We start from the raw sequence: 15,881 nt of genomic DNA, 5'->3' as shown, positions 1-15,881 counted from the left end.
AGACGAACACAGGCAGATGCTGTTCACTGCAATTTTACTACAAGATTTATTAATTGTATGGTAGTAGTGTCTAGTAACCAGTTAAGAACAGTGTTGGCCTTGTACAAGCACATAATCCCTGCCTAACGTAGCCTAAATTTTCAGTCTTACAGACATTCACAAAGATACTTTACGTATTATGCACTCTTACTGACTTCAGAGGGACAGCTTGAAGAACACACAGTCTTAGAGGTAGACTTTGCGTGCGTGAAAAATGGTCTGTTTTTCTCCTCACTATTAGAGCTACTCTGACAAAAGACAGTGGCTCCCTACCCAGACCTTACCTTGCCCAAAGATCTAAACACAGCTCATTGTTTTGGCTTCAGCAGGAGCAGAGTTAAGACAGCACCAAACAAACCTGTAAATCGCAAATTTAACTCTTATTCACCAGTTGCAAAGTATCTTTATTCATTAAGTGCTTGTGTCACCACTTACACACCTTCTCTACAGGCTGTAATTTATTCTAAACTAGAACTGCTGCTGTGAGTTAAAGAACACCACGTACAGTGAGGAATCGCAGGGTCCATTCACCCTGGCATATTTTAAGCAGTTCCTTCTACTTTTGTCATTCGGGTGGGTTCACAAGGTGAAAGACATGGCCACCATTATGGGTTGTGTCTCTGATCTGATTTTAAATGTGATTTAAATTTTTACCAGCCATCCAGCTGTCAAGTCTGGTGATTCTGGGGTATAAATGCTTGCTGAGGTAAAGTGAGAGAAGGATAGGGCTTGAAATCTACATTAAGGGACAGTCAGGTTTGTGGCATAAGTTCATTTAAATAGGAGGATGGCTGACTAAGGATGACGCACAGCCTGGGATTTCTGACACCTGGATGAAATAGAAAGCTATATTTTTCTCATTGCATCTTATGAAGCCCAATGTTCTTCCACCTCATCGGGTATTTTCTTTCCTTTGGCAGTTGATATCACGTCGCCAGGAACTGTTTGCCTTACAGTGCCTGTAGCAGTGCCACTGATTTTAATAAAGTAGAGCAGAAGTCAGCATCAGGGTGGGCTTCAGGGCCACAGGTTTTTTCCACACAGAGCTTCTGTAACATTTCACTCCACTGGTGGATAAGGTTAACTTGTACCTTTGCTGCAGCTGCCTTGTAGCATAGCAAAACATACAAGTGCTAACAATTCTTGGGTATACGCAGCTTTTTAAGGAAGGCATAGCAATACAGTAACCTGAATATATTTTAACTGCCTGTCTGCACAGAGTAAATTGGGCAGCCCTGAAGTTGCTAGAAAGAGAGAAGGTGCTTAAATTTTTTTGACCCAGCACCTCTTTTGCTTGTTTATATATGTGTACACAGAGGGGAAAAATATTACCAAAGCAAAATAATGAGAGGTTTTTGCACCCTGTGTGCTCTAGTATAAGCAATGCACAAGGGCAAGGCTTAGGGAAACGGTGGTGTGAGAATATGGCAGGCCACCATGAGGGACCGGTCAAGGTCTGAGTCCCTTCTTGTCAGTGGGCATACCAGAGCCTCTCTGTTAGAGTGGCTGCTGCTGCAAACAGTGTTTCTTGTCTCATTTCTCACAAAACCACAGTTTCCAAGTGGGCAGGTCTGGCAGCTTCATCTAAACACAAGGATTTACTATTGTCCCTATTTCATAATAGGCTCACAAGGGAACTCACCACCAGGAGTTTGTCATTGTCTCCAGTAGGGCAGGAGGTAAAGAAAGGGATGAATGCAACCTGTCTGTCTACTACTTCCTCTTTTTTAGCAAACTTCTTCAGCCCTGTCTCAAACTCATGCAAATGCTGAGGTTGAATGTGAATGCTGTCAGGTCCTCACTCCACATGGAAGAGGCTTCAGAGGAAGAAATAAATAAACATTTGGTGTAAAACATGGAACAGAGATCAGACTGAACAAACACATGAATGCAGAGACATGAGAGGAAAGGAGTTGAGCCAAGAGATCCCACTCCACCTTTGCACAAATTATGCAAAAAGAGGACATTCAAGTAGCTTCAAGGCCATTTTGAGTAATTTCCAGGTGGGACAGTCACAGTGAGGCCCTGGAATCTCATCTGCTTCCGCTATCCCTCCATTCAAAGTTTGAGGCCCCCCATAGTAGCCCCCAGTGAGAACTGGCAGCCTGCACAGCGCCAACACGTAGCAGCAGCATGGGGACAGGAGCACAAAGACTCTTGAACCCAGCCTGCAGGACATCTACCCACCATGGAGATCACTGCCTGCATAGCACAATTTTTTTAAATTTTTTTTTTTTTTTTTTTTTTTAGCAGAACAGCTTTGCCTTCACTGTGGAACAACTCTTATTATAAAAAACATTTTAATTGTTATTGGGAATTTTTTACTCTAAAATTTTATTTCATATTTCCAAAGTCAATTTTTTTCTTCTTTCTTCAGCTGTTTCTCTTATCTTCTGTCCTTTATTTCCCTGTTTTTCCCATGTGAAGCAGAGAGGAGTGCAATAGGGAAGACATAAAAAGAAAAAAAAAACCAAACCCACATCTGAATGGGACTTCTGGGAAAAGTTTGGCAGAGTTCTTTTTTGTTTGTTTGGTTGGTTTGGGGATTTTTTTTGTTCTATTTGAGGATTTCTGTGGGGTGTAACCAGCCATTTTAGCTGTCCAGAGTGCTGTGAGCACAATATATGTTCTACTTGCAAAGCACTAGCTTGTTCCAGATTAGCAAGAAGAGGAGATTATTCATTACTACTAATTCCTGTCAAGTCTCACTTTAGCTAGAAGAACTCATTAACTGGTCTAATAAATTCCTGTGACTATAGTATGGCAAATTGTCTTCATTTTATACAGTTCATTTAGTAGGTCAAATTCTGTAGGGTCTAACAAGAGTCCAGAACCATTCTGACAGTAAAGGCAAGGATGATATGCCAACAGGAAAACTTATCCAGTGATAGTAATATTAATTTTCAGTATATTGCTTGATACCATCCACAGTTTATACTGGAGATTTCTATCCCCTTTGTGCCTTATATGAAAGTTCCCAAGTAGAGAGCCTGTTCTTGTGAGGCAAAAGGCAATATATTCACATCAGCAAAGCCACAGGAATACCTTAAGAAAAGCCCTTTCAGGCAAGCAGAGATATTTTCACAGTTTGAAGCACAGTGGATGAGGACTTTCTCCAGAATCACTTGCCGGTTTCATGCCCTGAGAATAACATTTTCATGCAAACCTTTCCCGTAAAGCTAATACTCAAGGAGAGGACTGGGGGAAAAACAACACAGTTGGCTCACCCATCTTGAGCAATATGCACAAACTAGTCTTCACAAAGGATCCTCTGAAAATTTCGTTATGAAATATGAAACCCAGCCTGGGGGAGAAAAAGTGTACTGCTTCAGAGGCATCAACATCTTGGAGTTTAGGGTTCACTGACAGATTTGTGGGTCCTGAAACAAATTCAGAAGACAACTGAGTACCACAGGGTTCAATCAGGAGTCTGTGGGAGGGAGGCAGACTTAGACCTGACATCAATAAAGCAAGATTATTAACAGGAAAACCAAACCCAGCCAATTTCTGTGGCTTTCCGCTCTTTTAAGCTGTCTCACACACAAGACTGGCTGCATAATTTCCAACTCAGATTGATTGTACCATCACTTGGATATATAAATTTTTCTCCAGCCTGTAACTTCTGCTCTAGCCTACCCAAATTCATTACCACACATTATACAAATACTTCTTTGCATGACTACAGGCTCTGATTTGACCTCTTTTCATAAAAGAAAAAGTCACCATTTTTAACAGATACATCTTATATATCATCAGTGTTTGAAAATCATCTCTTAAAAATGCCTCTAACAGTTTTGGTCATCCTTATTTTCACAGAAGTCATAGAAATCTGTTGTTTGAATGTCTATTTTTATTCCTCGTATAATAGCCTACTTACTTACTTAAATAAAGGAAATATCCTCTTTAAAAAAAACCCTACTCACACCCTTTACTGGCAATCTTTCTGACGTCTGCAGTCACACTAATACAAACCACTTACTTTAGAGTTGGGCTTTTTGCGATTAAATAACACAATTGATTTTAAATTGCACAAGTGATCATGTGCAATAAAAATGACCCCAAACCATGACATTTGTAACAAAAATGGCAATCAGAAACTGTCTGCCTCATCCAAATGTGGACTGTAACTTTACCTAAAGGTCAGTGCTACAGATCCATCTTGCGATGGATCTGTTTCATAAATGTCACTGATGTAAACTAGCCCTTTTACAGAAAGCGTCTCCCAGCCAGCTTCTGTGGTGACTGCAGATCAGCCACTGCTGTTGTGATGGGCACAACCTCCAAACCAGGGCTGTCAGCCTTGCTGTCTCCTTGGCATCACAGCTCAGGGGACAAACTTCCCTCCAACCCCAACACCCAGTCACACAAATTTCAAAAAGAGTAACTTTTAGGCACACGTACATTAGCAGCTATGTGCAGGTCTGATCCAGCAACTCAAAGAGAGTCTGGGAATGGGTTTAGATACATTCATGAGATTAGGTTTAACAAGGCAGGATTGCAGCCCAGGTCTCCAGCCCCAGGGGATGCAACTGGCTTGGGTCGTCTTCTGATTAATCTGGATGCTTTGTTGCTACCTGGCTTTTCACCTGACTGCCTAGGATTTACTTTATGTACCCACATTTTTCACCCTGGGATACTCTAAAAGGAGTTGAACTTCTAAGACCATAGTCATCTGCCTTTGAAAATCAGTTGCATCATGGTACTTTATGCATTTGAACTGAATCACTTAAAAATCAAACTCAGTGCAGAAAGTGATGTTGCAGTTCTTCATATGCCCCCCAGCAATAAATGCTGCATTTCACAGCTAGATTTAAGGGGAAAAGGTTTTTTTCTTTCCAGCTATCTTTCATTGTCATTGACATCAGTCTTGCTGGGCAGGGAAGGGTGTCCCCGTTCATTCAGAGATACTGAGTGGGACACAAGTTTTGCAAGAGTCCAAAACATGGGCACACCCATGCATCCAGTTTAATCCAGGTCATATTTAAAACCCTAAAGAAGTGCCATAGGTAAAACAAGCTGGTGTTCTCCATCCAAACACTAATGAAACAGCTGATATAAAACCTGTCATCATCATTTGCACTATGGCTGAATGGGTATGAAAACTGAACTACTTATCATTTCCTTCCACAAAGCTCACGTAGGCAAGAACTTCAGTGCGCAGGCAGCAGCAGATGTAGAAACTCACAGTGTCCCTGGGCTGTCATTCTTACAGACAAGCGGAAGACTTGAGCTTCAGACCTCTTGACCTGGCACTGTCTGCAGGCTCCAGGACAGCTCTTGAAACTGTGCTGTCCTCACAACCAAATTCCTGTTACGTCAGAACCAGTCTGTGGCTGACAGATGGGTTAAATATACGGGAGAGAGAAGATAAGCAAAAGACAGCTGCAGAAAATTAGAGCAAGTTCAAAGTTGCTCCTGGACAAAGAGAATTTGCCACTTGAGCCCAAACTCAAGGCACAGGACCTAGAAGAACAGGAGAGTATTAATGACCATGCAGATTAAAGGATCATTTCCTAATTGCTCATCTCCCCCATCTGCTTGGGGCTGATTGACAGATAAAAAATCCTCAGGGCAGATGTTGACAAGTTCAGACAACAGTCATGATCTGAACAGTTGTTTGTTTTGGTTTTAGTGGTTTGGGTGGTGGGTTTTTTTAACCAAATGAGATGGAAGAATGGGGAAGTCACTTTATAATATTAGATCCCACTTTCAGCTATTTCTGGAGATCACTTCATGATTGAGAAATGGCTTGAGATGTCGTTTCTTACCTTGTGGCTAACTCCACTACTAACCTCTTGAGCCAAGGTGCAGGAAAAAAAACCCCACCAAACATTTGTCTCCATTTGTGTTGCTGCCAAATTCGCTGGAGAGTGGCTGCTCAGTGGCTCACTTTTACCTTATCAGGCCATCAGCCCTCACCCCAAAATACACCAGCCTGAGTAGCTGCCATTTTAAGCAGTTTCCAATTTGATACAGAAAACCATGATTGATGGTAGCTGTGGCACCTTGTGCCTTCACAGCCGTCATGTTCACTGTCCATCATGAGGGCTAGTCCTCAGCGACAGCTGATTCATCAGGTGGAGTTCAAAACTCTGGATGCTACCATACACTTATCTGGGGTTACTCCTGATTTACACCCACTTAAGAAAGACAAGAGCCAAATCCCAAGCCTCCAACTTGTGGGTGGAAATCCTTGGCAGCACTCACAAAAGAGGATGAGGACAAAAGTGGCCAAAGATGGTGGTGTGTTCCCTCTTTTCTGAAACTCTGGAATTTGGAGCAGCTCCAGGGCTTTGCAAAGCTCCAGCAGCTGCCACAGCCGCAGGGGACCCAAGTCGCACGGGATTAGGAAAGTGTGGCATATTGTGGCCGAGTTCACTCTGCCCCCAACACATCCCCTTCCTTCAGGAGTGGGTAAAAACTCTGCCAGCCAGGGGCCAGCACATGCAAGGCTGTGCATTAGCGTGAGAGAATTTCAGCTGGAAATGGGGGAATTCAGATCAATGTATTAGTATGTAGAGTGAGAGAAGTTCTTACAGAAAGGCCTTGTACACCTCATGCCCGGTGAAGACCTAAAGCTATTGCTGTAGCAGAGCACTCTCACCGATATCAAGGAGCACTCAAACTAGCAGCAGAACCAAAAAAAAAATCTCTATAAAAAAGACCAAATCTGCCATCCTTTTTCACTCCTAGGATAAAGAAAACCAGTGTTCAGAAAGTTCAGTATTTTTCTTTTGTCCACAAATCATTCTGCTGACAGTACAAGACATCAGGGAAAAGCACTCTGGTCTCACAAGGTGTTCTGCACAGCACCAGAGGTTAAGCTAGAAATGCAGCATGGCTACTGAGCAGTGCAGACCTCTGGAGGTTCCTTCTGGAGACCTGACTACTTTGGGGGATTCTTTGGCCCATGCAAAAAGCTAGAGGTCTTGCAGACATCTTTAGTTAGGAGGAAAGCACAGTGGTAGAGTCAAGCTTTCCTTTTAACCAGCCAGGTCTAGTTATGGAGAAGCTGCAAAGGCTCATTTTCCCACACAGCAGCAGGGATCAACCGAGAAGGGGACTCTCAATCACGATGCTGTTTCCCATTCTTGGATACTCTGCCATGCTCAGCTATACTTATCCTGGTGTTTCTCTGTAGGCTTTTTCTCATTGTTGAAGCTTTCATAGTCTTTCTGAGACACAGTCCAACATCTAGCAGTAGTCAGAAACACCTTTCTGTGTACATGTGCTTTACACCTCTCTGCTTCAAATGGTGATGTGACTGGAGAGGGAGCAGTTGCTGTGCTAGGGATTCATGACACAAATGAGCTTGGCTCTTTTGCAGCACTACCTAAACTAAACAGCAATTTCATATCTCTCCCACAGTTCTGTGTGATTTAGCCCAAACAACAATCCCCCCCCCCCCCCTTTTTTTTTTTTAAATTGCATGTCAGCTCTGGTGGTGTGCTCAGTCATTCTGCCCCAGGGATCCAATTCAGCTAGTGTTAAGTGGGTAGCTTAAGTAAGAAAATTAATGAGTCCATTTGCTTTCCAAACCTTTGTTTACAGGTACAGAGATGCACCTAACCAAATATTGGAGGTGGCAAATATGAAGCAGCTTCGCCTCCTTTTTTATGATCTTTCATTTCCCTCTGGCAGCATCAGTGTTGTTAGTAAATTTTATGGATGTAACAACAGAAGGCCAAGCTGGTCCAGAACTCAGATGTGGCATTTAGGTGTCACTATATAATCCATAACAGTCATGCTGAAATGCATTTAGCCAGGAACATTTTCGAGCCATGTTTGTTCATTTCATACCTTCTGAATTATTGTAATTAAACACTGTAAATACCTATCAGACAGAGCCTTTGTGACTGTTAGTCCAGACAGAGGGCTTTAAAGGCCTGGCACTGACATCGTCAGAAATGAGGAGATTGGTTTCAATAGGACCATCAGTTTTATTGCTATATTTTAACCTTGTTGGATTAGTAGGAAATACATAACTCCTTGGCACAGACGTTTGAAAACAATTCTTTATTTTGTGTGGCTCTGTGCTCACGTGCCCAGTCTAAAGTATCTGTGCCACTAGGCCTTCAAATGGCTCAGCCATTACCGAAAGTGTCAGGATGGGCCCTAAAATGGAAATACCTGAGATCACAAAGGTCTTCAGGAAATGCAAACCTTTACCACGATGTAATCCTTGTACTATTGTAAAGACCATATGGTTTCACCGTAATTGCCTCCAACTGGAGTAGGTGTTACGCAAACACACTTACAGAGCTGGGTTCAGATCACATATTTTGGTATCCACAACAGGCACAGGCACCTGTAGGTGCGAGAGCTGAGTAAATGACATAACCCACTGCCCATCTGAGAAGTACTTGGACTCCTTAAACATGCAAAAGAGAATATGCTTGCATTCAGATCAGCTGCTGCAAGTGACCCACCTTGGCATCATGATTACTTTCACCACCAACTGTTGAGGGAGCCAGCTAGCTTATGATCTGCAGTGCCCAATCCTCTCACACACAGACAACTAAATCACAATCATTACAGTAGGCTGAAGTCATAAGTCAAGTTTCAAAATCTTTGATCCACCACAAAGTTCTTTATGATTTTAATGTCTTTCATGTATATGTGGCACTTCAGGGAGGCAGGGGGAAAGGTAACTCTCTAAATATATGAGTTTGAGTTTCTTATCAAAGCAGTGAGAGTCTAAAAGGAATGTTCTACTTACAGAAGTAACTAGCAGGATGTCTAATCCACCTGATAAATAGCCTGGAATAATTTGTTGCTTGATCATGGCAAAGAGTTTATTATTTTCGTACTTTCTTTGCATTCAGATTTGTGTGACTTCTGAAAAGGAACACGACGGCTTTATCAAAGTATACAGCGGGAAGAAGAAAGGCTTTGTCCCCATAGACGTCTTAGAAAACATCTGATTTCAACAGCCCGCTTGCTGCAGTAGGAGCCCTTTGTTGGCAATGCCTGTCTGCCTCATCTCACACTGTGTCAACCCAGATGGGCTGTCTTGCAGATGTTCAGGGAAATAGTGAGAAAACTGCAACTACAAGAAGAAAAAAGACATTTAGACTGCCACAGCAACACTAAGAAATAAGAAAAGTAGAATGTTTGAAAGAAAATATAGTCAGAAACCACTAGGGAAATGAGGGGTCCTTGGATACTAACAGGAATAAGGTAAGGAAAAAAAAAACAAGTCTGGGCTGATTTCTGGTGCAAGATGGCTGTTATGGCCCTGATGGAGACAGACAGCTTGTTTTGAAGGACTAAACTTGCGTTCTGTTCTTGTGTCTTAGAAAACTGTTGGACTGCTTTCTTGTTTGAAGTGTGTATTTAGGGGGGAGGGGGGGAAAAATACCATTCAAACTGTCCTCGTACTACAGTCCAATGCTTGTAGTAAAGAGTGGCTGTGGTTCTACAGTTTTGTCCCCAGTATCAACTGATCAGTTTAACCGTTTAATCCTGGTGTTTAGTCTCATAACAAAGCAGTTTGGAGAGACCACGTGAACGTCAGTCCGAGAAATGCACTGTGCCCTGGAAGTCGGCAGCTTTCTCTTTCTGTGCAATCTTCCCATATGAAAGAGTAGCGAACTTGTGTGTCCTTTGTTTTCTCTGTATACGAACAAAAGCTCTCAGCATATGTCGGGTGTGATGGCTGCTCTCATAGCTCACAAAAAATAGCTGGTCCTCCAATTCACAAGCCTGCTTGGAAACGTCCCTCTGTGTTTCCTGCACCTTTACCTGGTGATACAGAAAATGGGCAAAATGCTGGGAGAGAGCCACAGGCTTGAAACATTTTATATTTTTCTGTGTTTATTGCACTTAAAAGATTTTATATATTAATCCTATTTATAAAAAATAAAACAGTTAACTAACCCCCTGGAAGACTGAAAATGCTAGGAAAGGACAGACTGCACACAGAAGTGGTCTGTAATTATCAAAATCCAGAACTCGTGACAGAAAGGCACTGAGTGTCTTAGCATTGTGTTCACACACCAAAGGCGTCTTCATCATTTGCTAAATAGAAGTTTTGCAGATTCAGCAGTAAATACACTGACATGAAGTCCTCCTTGGCATAAACCACCGTGAGCATCCCATAAATGTTCTTCATCCCAGTGAGACTGTGCAGACAGGTCTGTTTTGTCCATGTAAACTTCCATCTTCAAATATGTTTTGGGCATATGAACCTTTTGGTACCTGGAGAGCAGTCTGTGGGACCTGTGGATCTTGACCAAATTATACAAGTCAGCCAGTGCCAAACCTGTTGTAGAGCAGAGGCCTTATGATGTTGAAAGACAGGGAACCTAATTTCCAAGTATTTAATTGGATGTAATTGCACCAAATACACTTAAACAGCTTAGCATGTATTATGACGTAGAGACTAAGTCCTGTCCCAAAGCGCCCTGCTGAATTCATGCCTTATTTGGCCAGCTTGAGACTGAATGCCAGTCTTTATTGCAGTTAACCCCAAATTGATGTCCTAAATCCTGATACTTCAAGAAGGAATTCACATGCTGCCAAGCTAGTATAGGCCTTTGCAAAGTTGACGCTATTTCCAAAAACAAGCTACCAGTCCTGCTTCCATATGCTAAGGCAGTTGGAATCTGTGTTGCACAGCCCAGGTCTCAATAGCTCGATTTCAATAGCTGATCTTACTCAAAGCCTTATGAAATCCAGTGCAACTCTACACATGACCAGAAATTCACAGAGCAGATCAGTCTTCAACCTCTGAGAGACACATTTGGCAGCTCTTACGTATCACTTCATTGCAGAGGAAGAAGTTGCAGGGGTGTCAGCTGCTGAAATGTGGTCCTTCGTAACATAAATGGTCTATACCAATTATTAATGTCCTCCTGGCTGATCAAAAGTATCTGATTTCATATCTTCTGTGGGAATATCATCAATTTATAAATGGGGTTTTTTTCAGTTTAAACAATGAACATTTGCTCAGCTCATTTTCCTAAGTAACCAATAAACTCAGTGGCAGGACAGAGGATTCTGATAAGCCTTAAAGATCAAGAGGAAAAGCAGTGGAGACATATTAATCCACTCTGCTTTATAAGATTATTTTTTTTATATTCACCCTTCAAAGGAAAAACTCAAGTGTTTGTTAGAATTAAAATATTTGCTACTTTTGATCAGGCATGTCAAGTGGACAAATGAAATTTGTATTAATCTACACATATGTGCTGTTGTTTACATGATTGCATCATACTGTGATTCCCTCCTATTTCAGTCCTCTATGATTTCAATTTATCCCTACTATGTGCATCATACTATTCAAAGAATTATATGAATATTACCTACAACTCACAATGGCCTTTAATCAATGTCAGTTTGATTCCTTTTGATACTGAGCAATAAATAATAAAGTGACTGAGTAAAAACAAAACAGACCTTATGTGGACTGTATTACATCTGAGAAAGCATTGCTTCTGAACCAAAGCTTTCATGGTTATCTTTTCTTTGTGGGTTTTTTTGGTTTGTTTTGGTTTTTTACTGGGCTTTTGCTGCCATTTGATATATAGACGTAATTTATGCCTAATTTAGCAAGAAGTACATACATGAGTCTTACTTTAAGCATGTGATTCATTGGCTATTTGCATGCTTAAAGCTGAAGCACTTTGCTGAATTAAGGTCATTTTCCTCAACTTTATTTTGGATGCCTTACTCTGAATCCAAACAAGTATCCCATCATTTTTTTCCTACCATATGCAATTCACAATAGATACTGCATTAGCAAGCAGTTAAAAGACAGAAGATGGAATGGACTTTATCTGACATACGCTCAGAAAAATTGAATTTTACGAGATAAATGCTGTTCAGATTTAATTTAATATTCTGCATAATAAAGACTATGCGATGGTTGGAAGGAGAATAGAAGTGTATGTTTCTTGGCTTCTTTGCATCAGACCATATAATTTTCAGTTATCCACCTTCAAGAGCATTCACTAAACCCATCAGCAACGGATGTTACTGAGCATTTCCATTTAAGATCTACAGCACTTGCATTTGCCACATTTAGCAAACCATTTCTGAAGTAGTTCTTCTGCAATGTATGTAGCATGTGTAGACTTGGAGCGAAGTTTTGTGGTGGGGCCTTCCTGAACATTTGTTTCTGGCAGATCAGAATGTATTTTAAGCCATTCAACATCTCATCACAGTATAAAACTGTCTACAGAATATTTTCGTAAGTGCTAGGAACAGTTGATCAACATGAGTTGAGGATGAGCTGCGCGAATCATGATCTCCTCCCATACATAAATAACACAATGTCTCAGTTTATTATCATCTTTCTCTACGCTTGGCCATTTTGACTCAGTGGCTTCCTTTGGAGACAGATGCTGCAGTGCACTGTCAGCTGCAGACTCATTGCCCCAGGGGAACTAAGACACTTATTCTTACAAACATTGTGTATCTTTAGCATTGCTTACAGGCCTTATTTTGTAATTATTTGTTGAGATTCAACTGATTAAATATAGCACCCAGCACCATCAGAGGAACCGGCACAGGGCCAGCAGGCAGGGACATTGGAGATTGGGAAGAGCCGTGACCTTCTAAAGAAGCCACTGGAGGTCATGTAGGTTGTCTAAAATGGCACTAGACAGATGTCTTTGGAAAATGAACCAACTCATTTATTTTAAATATGTGCAGACAAGTCTGATTTACTGAGCTTTCAAATTACATCTTTCTTTCCCTAAAGGACACTGAGTAAATGCAGCAAGCCATATCAATCTTGTCGCATTTAAATCCACAGTAAAAAGAATCCTTGAATGCCACAGAGACTGGAGTTCAGCTATTATCTTGGAAAAGGGTAGTCAATGTTATCGTTCCCCCCAAAAATCTATGATGTACTTTGTCTGATCTAACTGTGAATGTCTACAACTAAGCTGGTAAATCAATTTGCTTTCCCCCTTCCCCAGAAGAGTGTAACGTGCACTTCAGTACTATGGTTCATCTGACCGACTGAAGACTTCTGCTTTTGCGTGAGCTAGATTGTGCCTCACAAGTGCCTGTTTCTGCCCGTCGACAACCAAGGGAGCACTGGATAGCTGGGTCAGATGTAGAGCTCCGCAGACATAACATCTGTATCAGGGCAGAAGAATTCCTAGCCCTAATTTCTGGATGTGTAAAAGTGTAACATATATTTCTGTAACAGATACACCTGACTACCTTGCCTCTCTTAATTTTACAGTGCCTCTGAAGTTACTAGTGATGGTTATTATTAGACATGAGAGAAGAGGTACATTTTTCCCCCTTTTTTCTTTCTACAGAATTTCCTTTACTGGCTGGTGGATAAGGGTGGCTTCCTAAATAGAACATTTTGCATTTAAATACAAATATACCTTTAATATCATATGGAACTGATCCTATTAAGGACATTTTAATTTCAAATACTGAGCAGGAAGAATATTAGCATGGCCCTATCCCTGCCTGCAAGAATACTGACTGTCCATAACTTCCGAGAACAACAGTAGCACGCATTTACCATTTGCCTAGGGAGGTAGATTTGTATGATGTGGTTCATTTTCTACTAACATTTCACAGTGTTTCTGCTGGACAACATCCTGAGATGCTATGAACTGCCAGAGTGAATAGCATTGGCTTGGGCAATCAGACCAGAGTGGGTGTTGCTTTGCTGATTCACACATAACAAAAAGCAAAATGCAGACACGTATTTCTATTCACTGGTATCACCAGTGCTCATACAGCAATGAAAATAAGCACAAAAGAACGTGAACAAGTACCAAGTATGTCAGGTTCTGTTTAAAATATAAGGAGCATGGAGTGTGAATGATATTCCCATGCATGTTCCTTCTGCACTTTGCATAGGATCAGACCAACACAAGTGTTTAATTTCATATTTGAGACATTTCATGAAAAATGTAGTCCCAAATTATCATCCAGATAGTGTGCACTACATTTTGTAAAGGAAGGAGAATAAATATTTTTCCCAGTGGGAATATATGTCACCACAATGTTGAGTTTTCCATGGCTAAAAAGAACATCTGAATCTAAGAGGTACATGAGAGTTATTTTTAAAATCATTCTTTATATAGAAAATTGTTATATGTCTGGGGAATGAACACTTGGCAGGATCTCCACAAAAGAGGCCCAGAAAAATCATAATAAAACTGCTTCAGGTCAGCATGTGTGTCCATCTCCTGAATGGCTCAAGGAACTCTACGCAACACCTACCTAAATTAATGTAATTTGTTCTATCAAATAAGCCTAAATTAATTTCATATTTTATTTATGTACTTACAGGCAACACATAAACATATATAGATATGTATCTATATCTTACATTCATTAACATCGACCCAATGGCAAGAGCACATGCCCTTATAAATCTGTCCTGTCTGATTTTTTTCCTTCTCTTAATGTGCTCAGCACCTAGTTAGGATGGTAATTAGCGCCCAGTAAGTACTGAGACAGACAGATATATAACATATAACCCCAGAGTTACAGGCAGTTGAACTGCAAATATGCAATACATTGAGCACAGTCAAGATGCTCGCTGCTCTGAAATGCGTGTCATTCATCAGGCAAAGTTAGGATTGCATGCCGCATACAAATTGGTAGCCTGAAAATACTGTCAGAACAACATGTAAATCATACCTCTTTGACCTGGCTGCCTCACAATAACAAGATATTGAAAATAAAGAATAATTTCTCCTTGGAGACCTGAAGAAGAGGGAGCCAGGAGGCATTCCTATGGGCTTAAAATAATTTTTTTAAAAAAGTGATAGTCAGTCCCACATGCACACCGTGAGAAGGGCGCATAAATTTACCTTCATTAGAATGAAGTAAATCAACATCTGAGTAATTACTATGCTACCAGCGGTTTGCCAGCTGGTAGGGTCAGAGGCTGACACCACAAAACTGAGACTGTGAGACTTGTTTCAGCTTTGCATCACAAAGAGAAAAAAAACAAGACGTAGCTGTGGGTAAAATCCAATTTTTAAAAGAAACAGAGCAGTAGTGGTACTGAAACAAACCCTTACCTTTTCCTCATGGCCCCGTCTCCCTGTGGGGCCGGCCGGGGTGGCCACGGCAGCGGCTCCCACCCCACGCTCTCACCCGAGGGCAGCGCTGAAGGTGCGTGGGCACAATCGCAGAGTAGACCTCTGGGCTGTGCCCGGCATGCCCAGCCCACGCCAGCAGAGCCTCTTTCCAGCTGCTCTTCCTTCCTTCCAGGGATCACGCCAGTTTTGTTGCTGGCTGGCCACTCCTTGCCCTTGCATCTGGCAGGGGAAAATAACCAAAATTATCCCAAGCAAACAGAAGCCAAACAAAGCAGTCAATATGGCAGCAGTCCCCAAAACCTTGGAGTCTGGTTTCCCTGCGCACCTCTGCAGTGTCTAAAACTGCACTGCAGAAAATGGTTGTTCTTTGTGCCTTCCTGCAAGGTGTTGCTCCCCTCTGCTGCTCATGGTCCTTCTCTGGCTGGGCAGGCTGCAGCACCTTTCTCACCAACACACCAGCCATCCTCATTTTACACTCATTGACTGATGAGACACATCCCCACTAGCACTGGGGATGGAGAGGGTCTGCTCTCATGCGATCAAGGATGGAAGAGGAAAAACAGACGCTACTTTATTTTGACCCTTTGGAAGAAGTCTGGGTCTCTAAGGCCCAAGTATTCTGTGAGTCATACTAAACATGGGAGAACAGCTTCTGTTTTCAGCTCATTCACATTATTTATTACTCTGTGTCTCCACATTTTGGCTCAAGAAAAGCAAAGTGAATGCGAATCCCTCCTGCTCTCTCTTTCACTCACTCCACATCCTAGTCAGCTGCAGTCTTTGTGCTCAGTCTTGCAAAGGTCTCCCCTC

At 41.7% G+C, this 15,881-nt stretch overlaps 1 protein-coding gene across 3 annotated transcripts in view; it reads left to right on the top strand.

Moving 5' to 3' along the window:
• Window positions 1-11,434, top strand: part of STAC (SH3 and cysteine rich domain) — a 75,337-nt gene extending 63,903 nt beyond the window's left edge. The window contains exon 11 of one of the 3 annotated variants that reach the window (XM_010299233.2): window positions 8,865-11,434. In XM_010299233.2, the coding sequence (XP_010297535.1) occupies window positions 8,865-8,963 (99 nt within the window). In that variant the 3' untranslated portion in view covers window positions 8,964-11,434. The other 2 variants (XM_075745488.1, XM_075745487.1) reach the window with 2 other exon arrangements.
• Window positions 11,435-15,881: the final 4,447 nt, after the last annotated feature.

This window comes from Balearica regulorum, chromosome 2 (assembly GCF_011004875.1).
Source record: "Balearica regulorum gibbericeps isolate bBalReg1 chromosome 2, bBalReg1.pri, whole genome shotgun sequence".
NCBI lineage: Eukaryota > Metazoa > Chordata > Aves > Gruiformes > Gruidae > Balearica > Balearica regulorum.
This window is presented reverse-complemented; position numbering and strand designations above follow the sequence as displayed.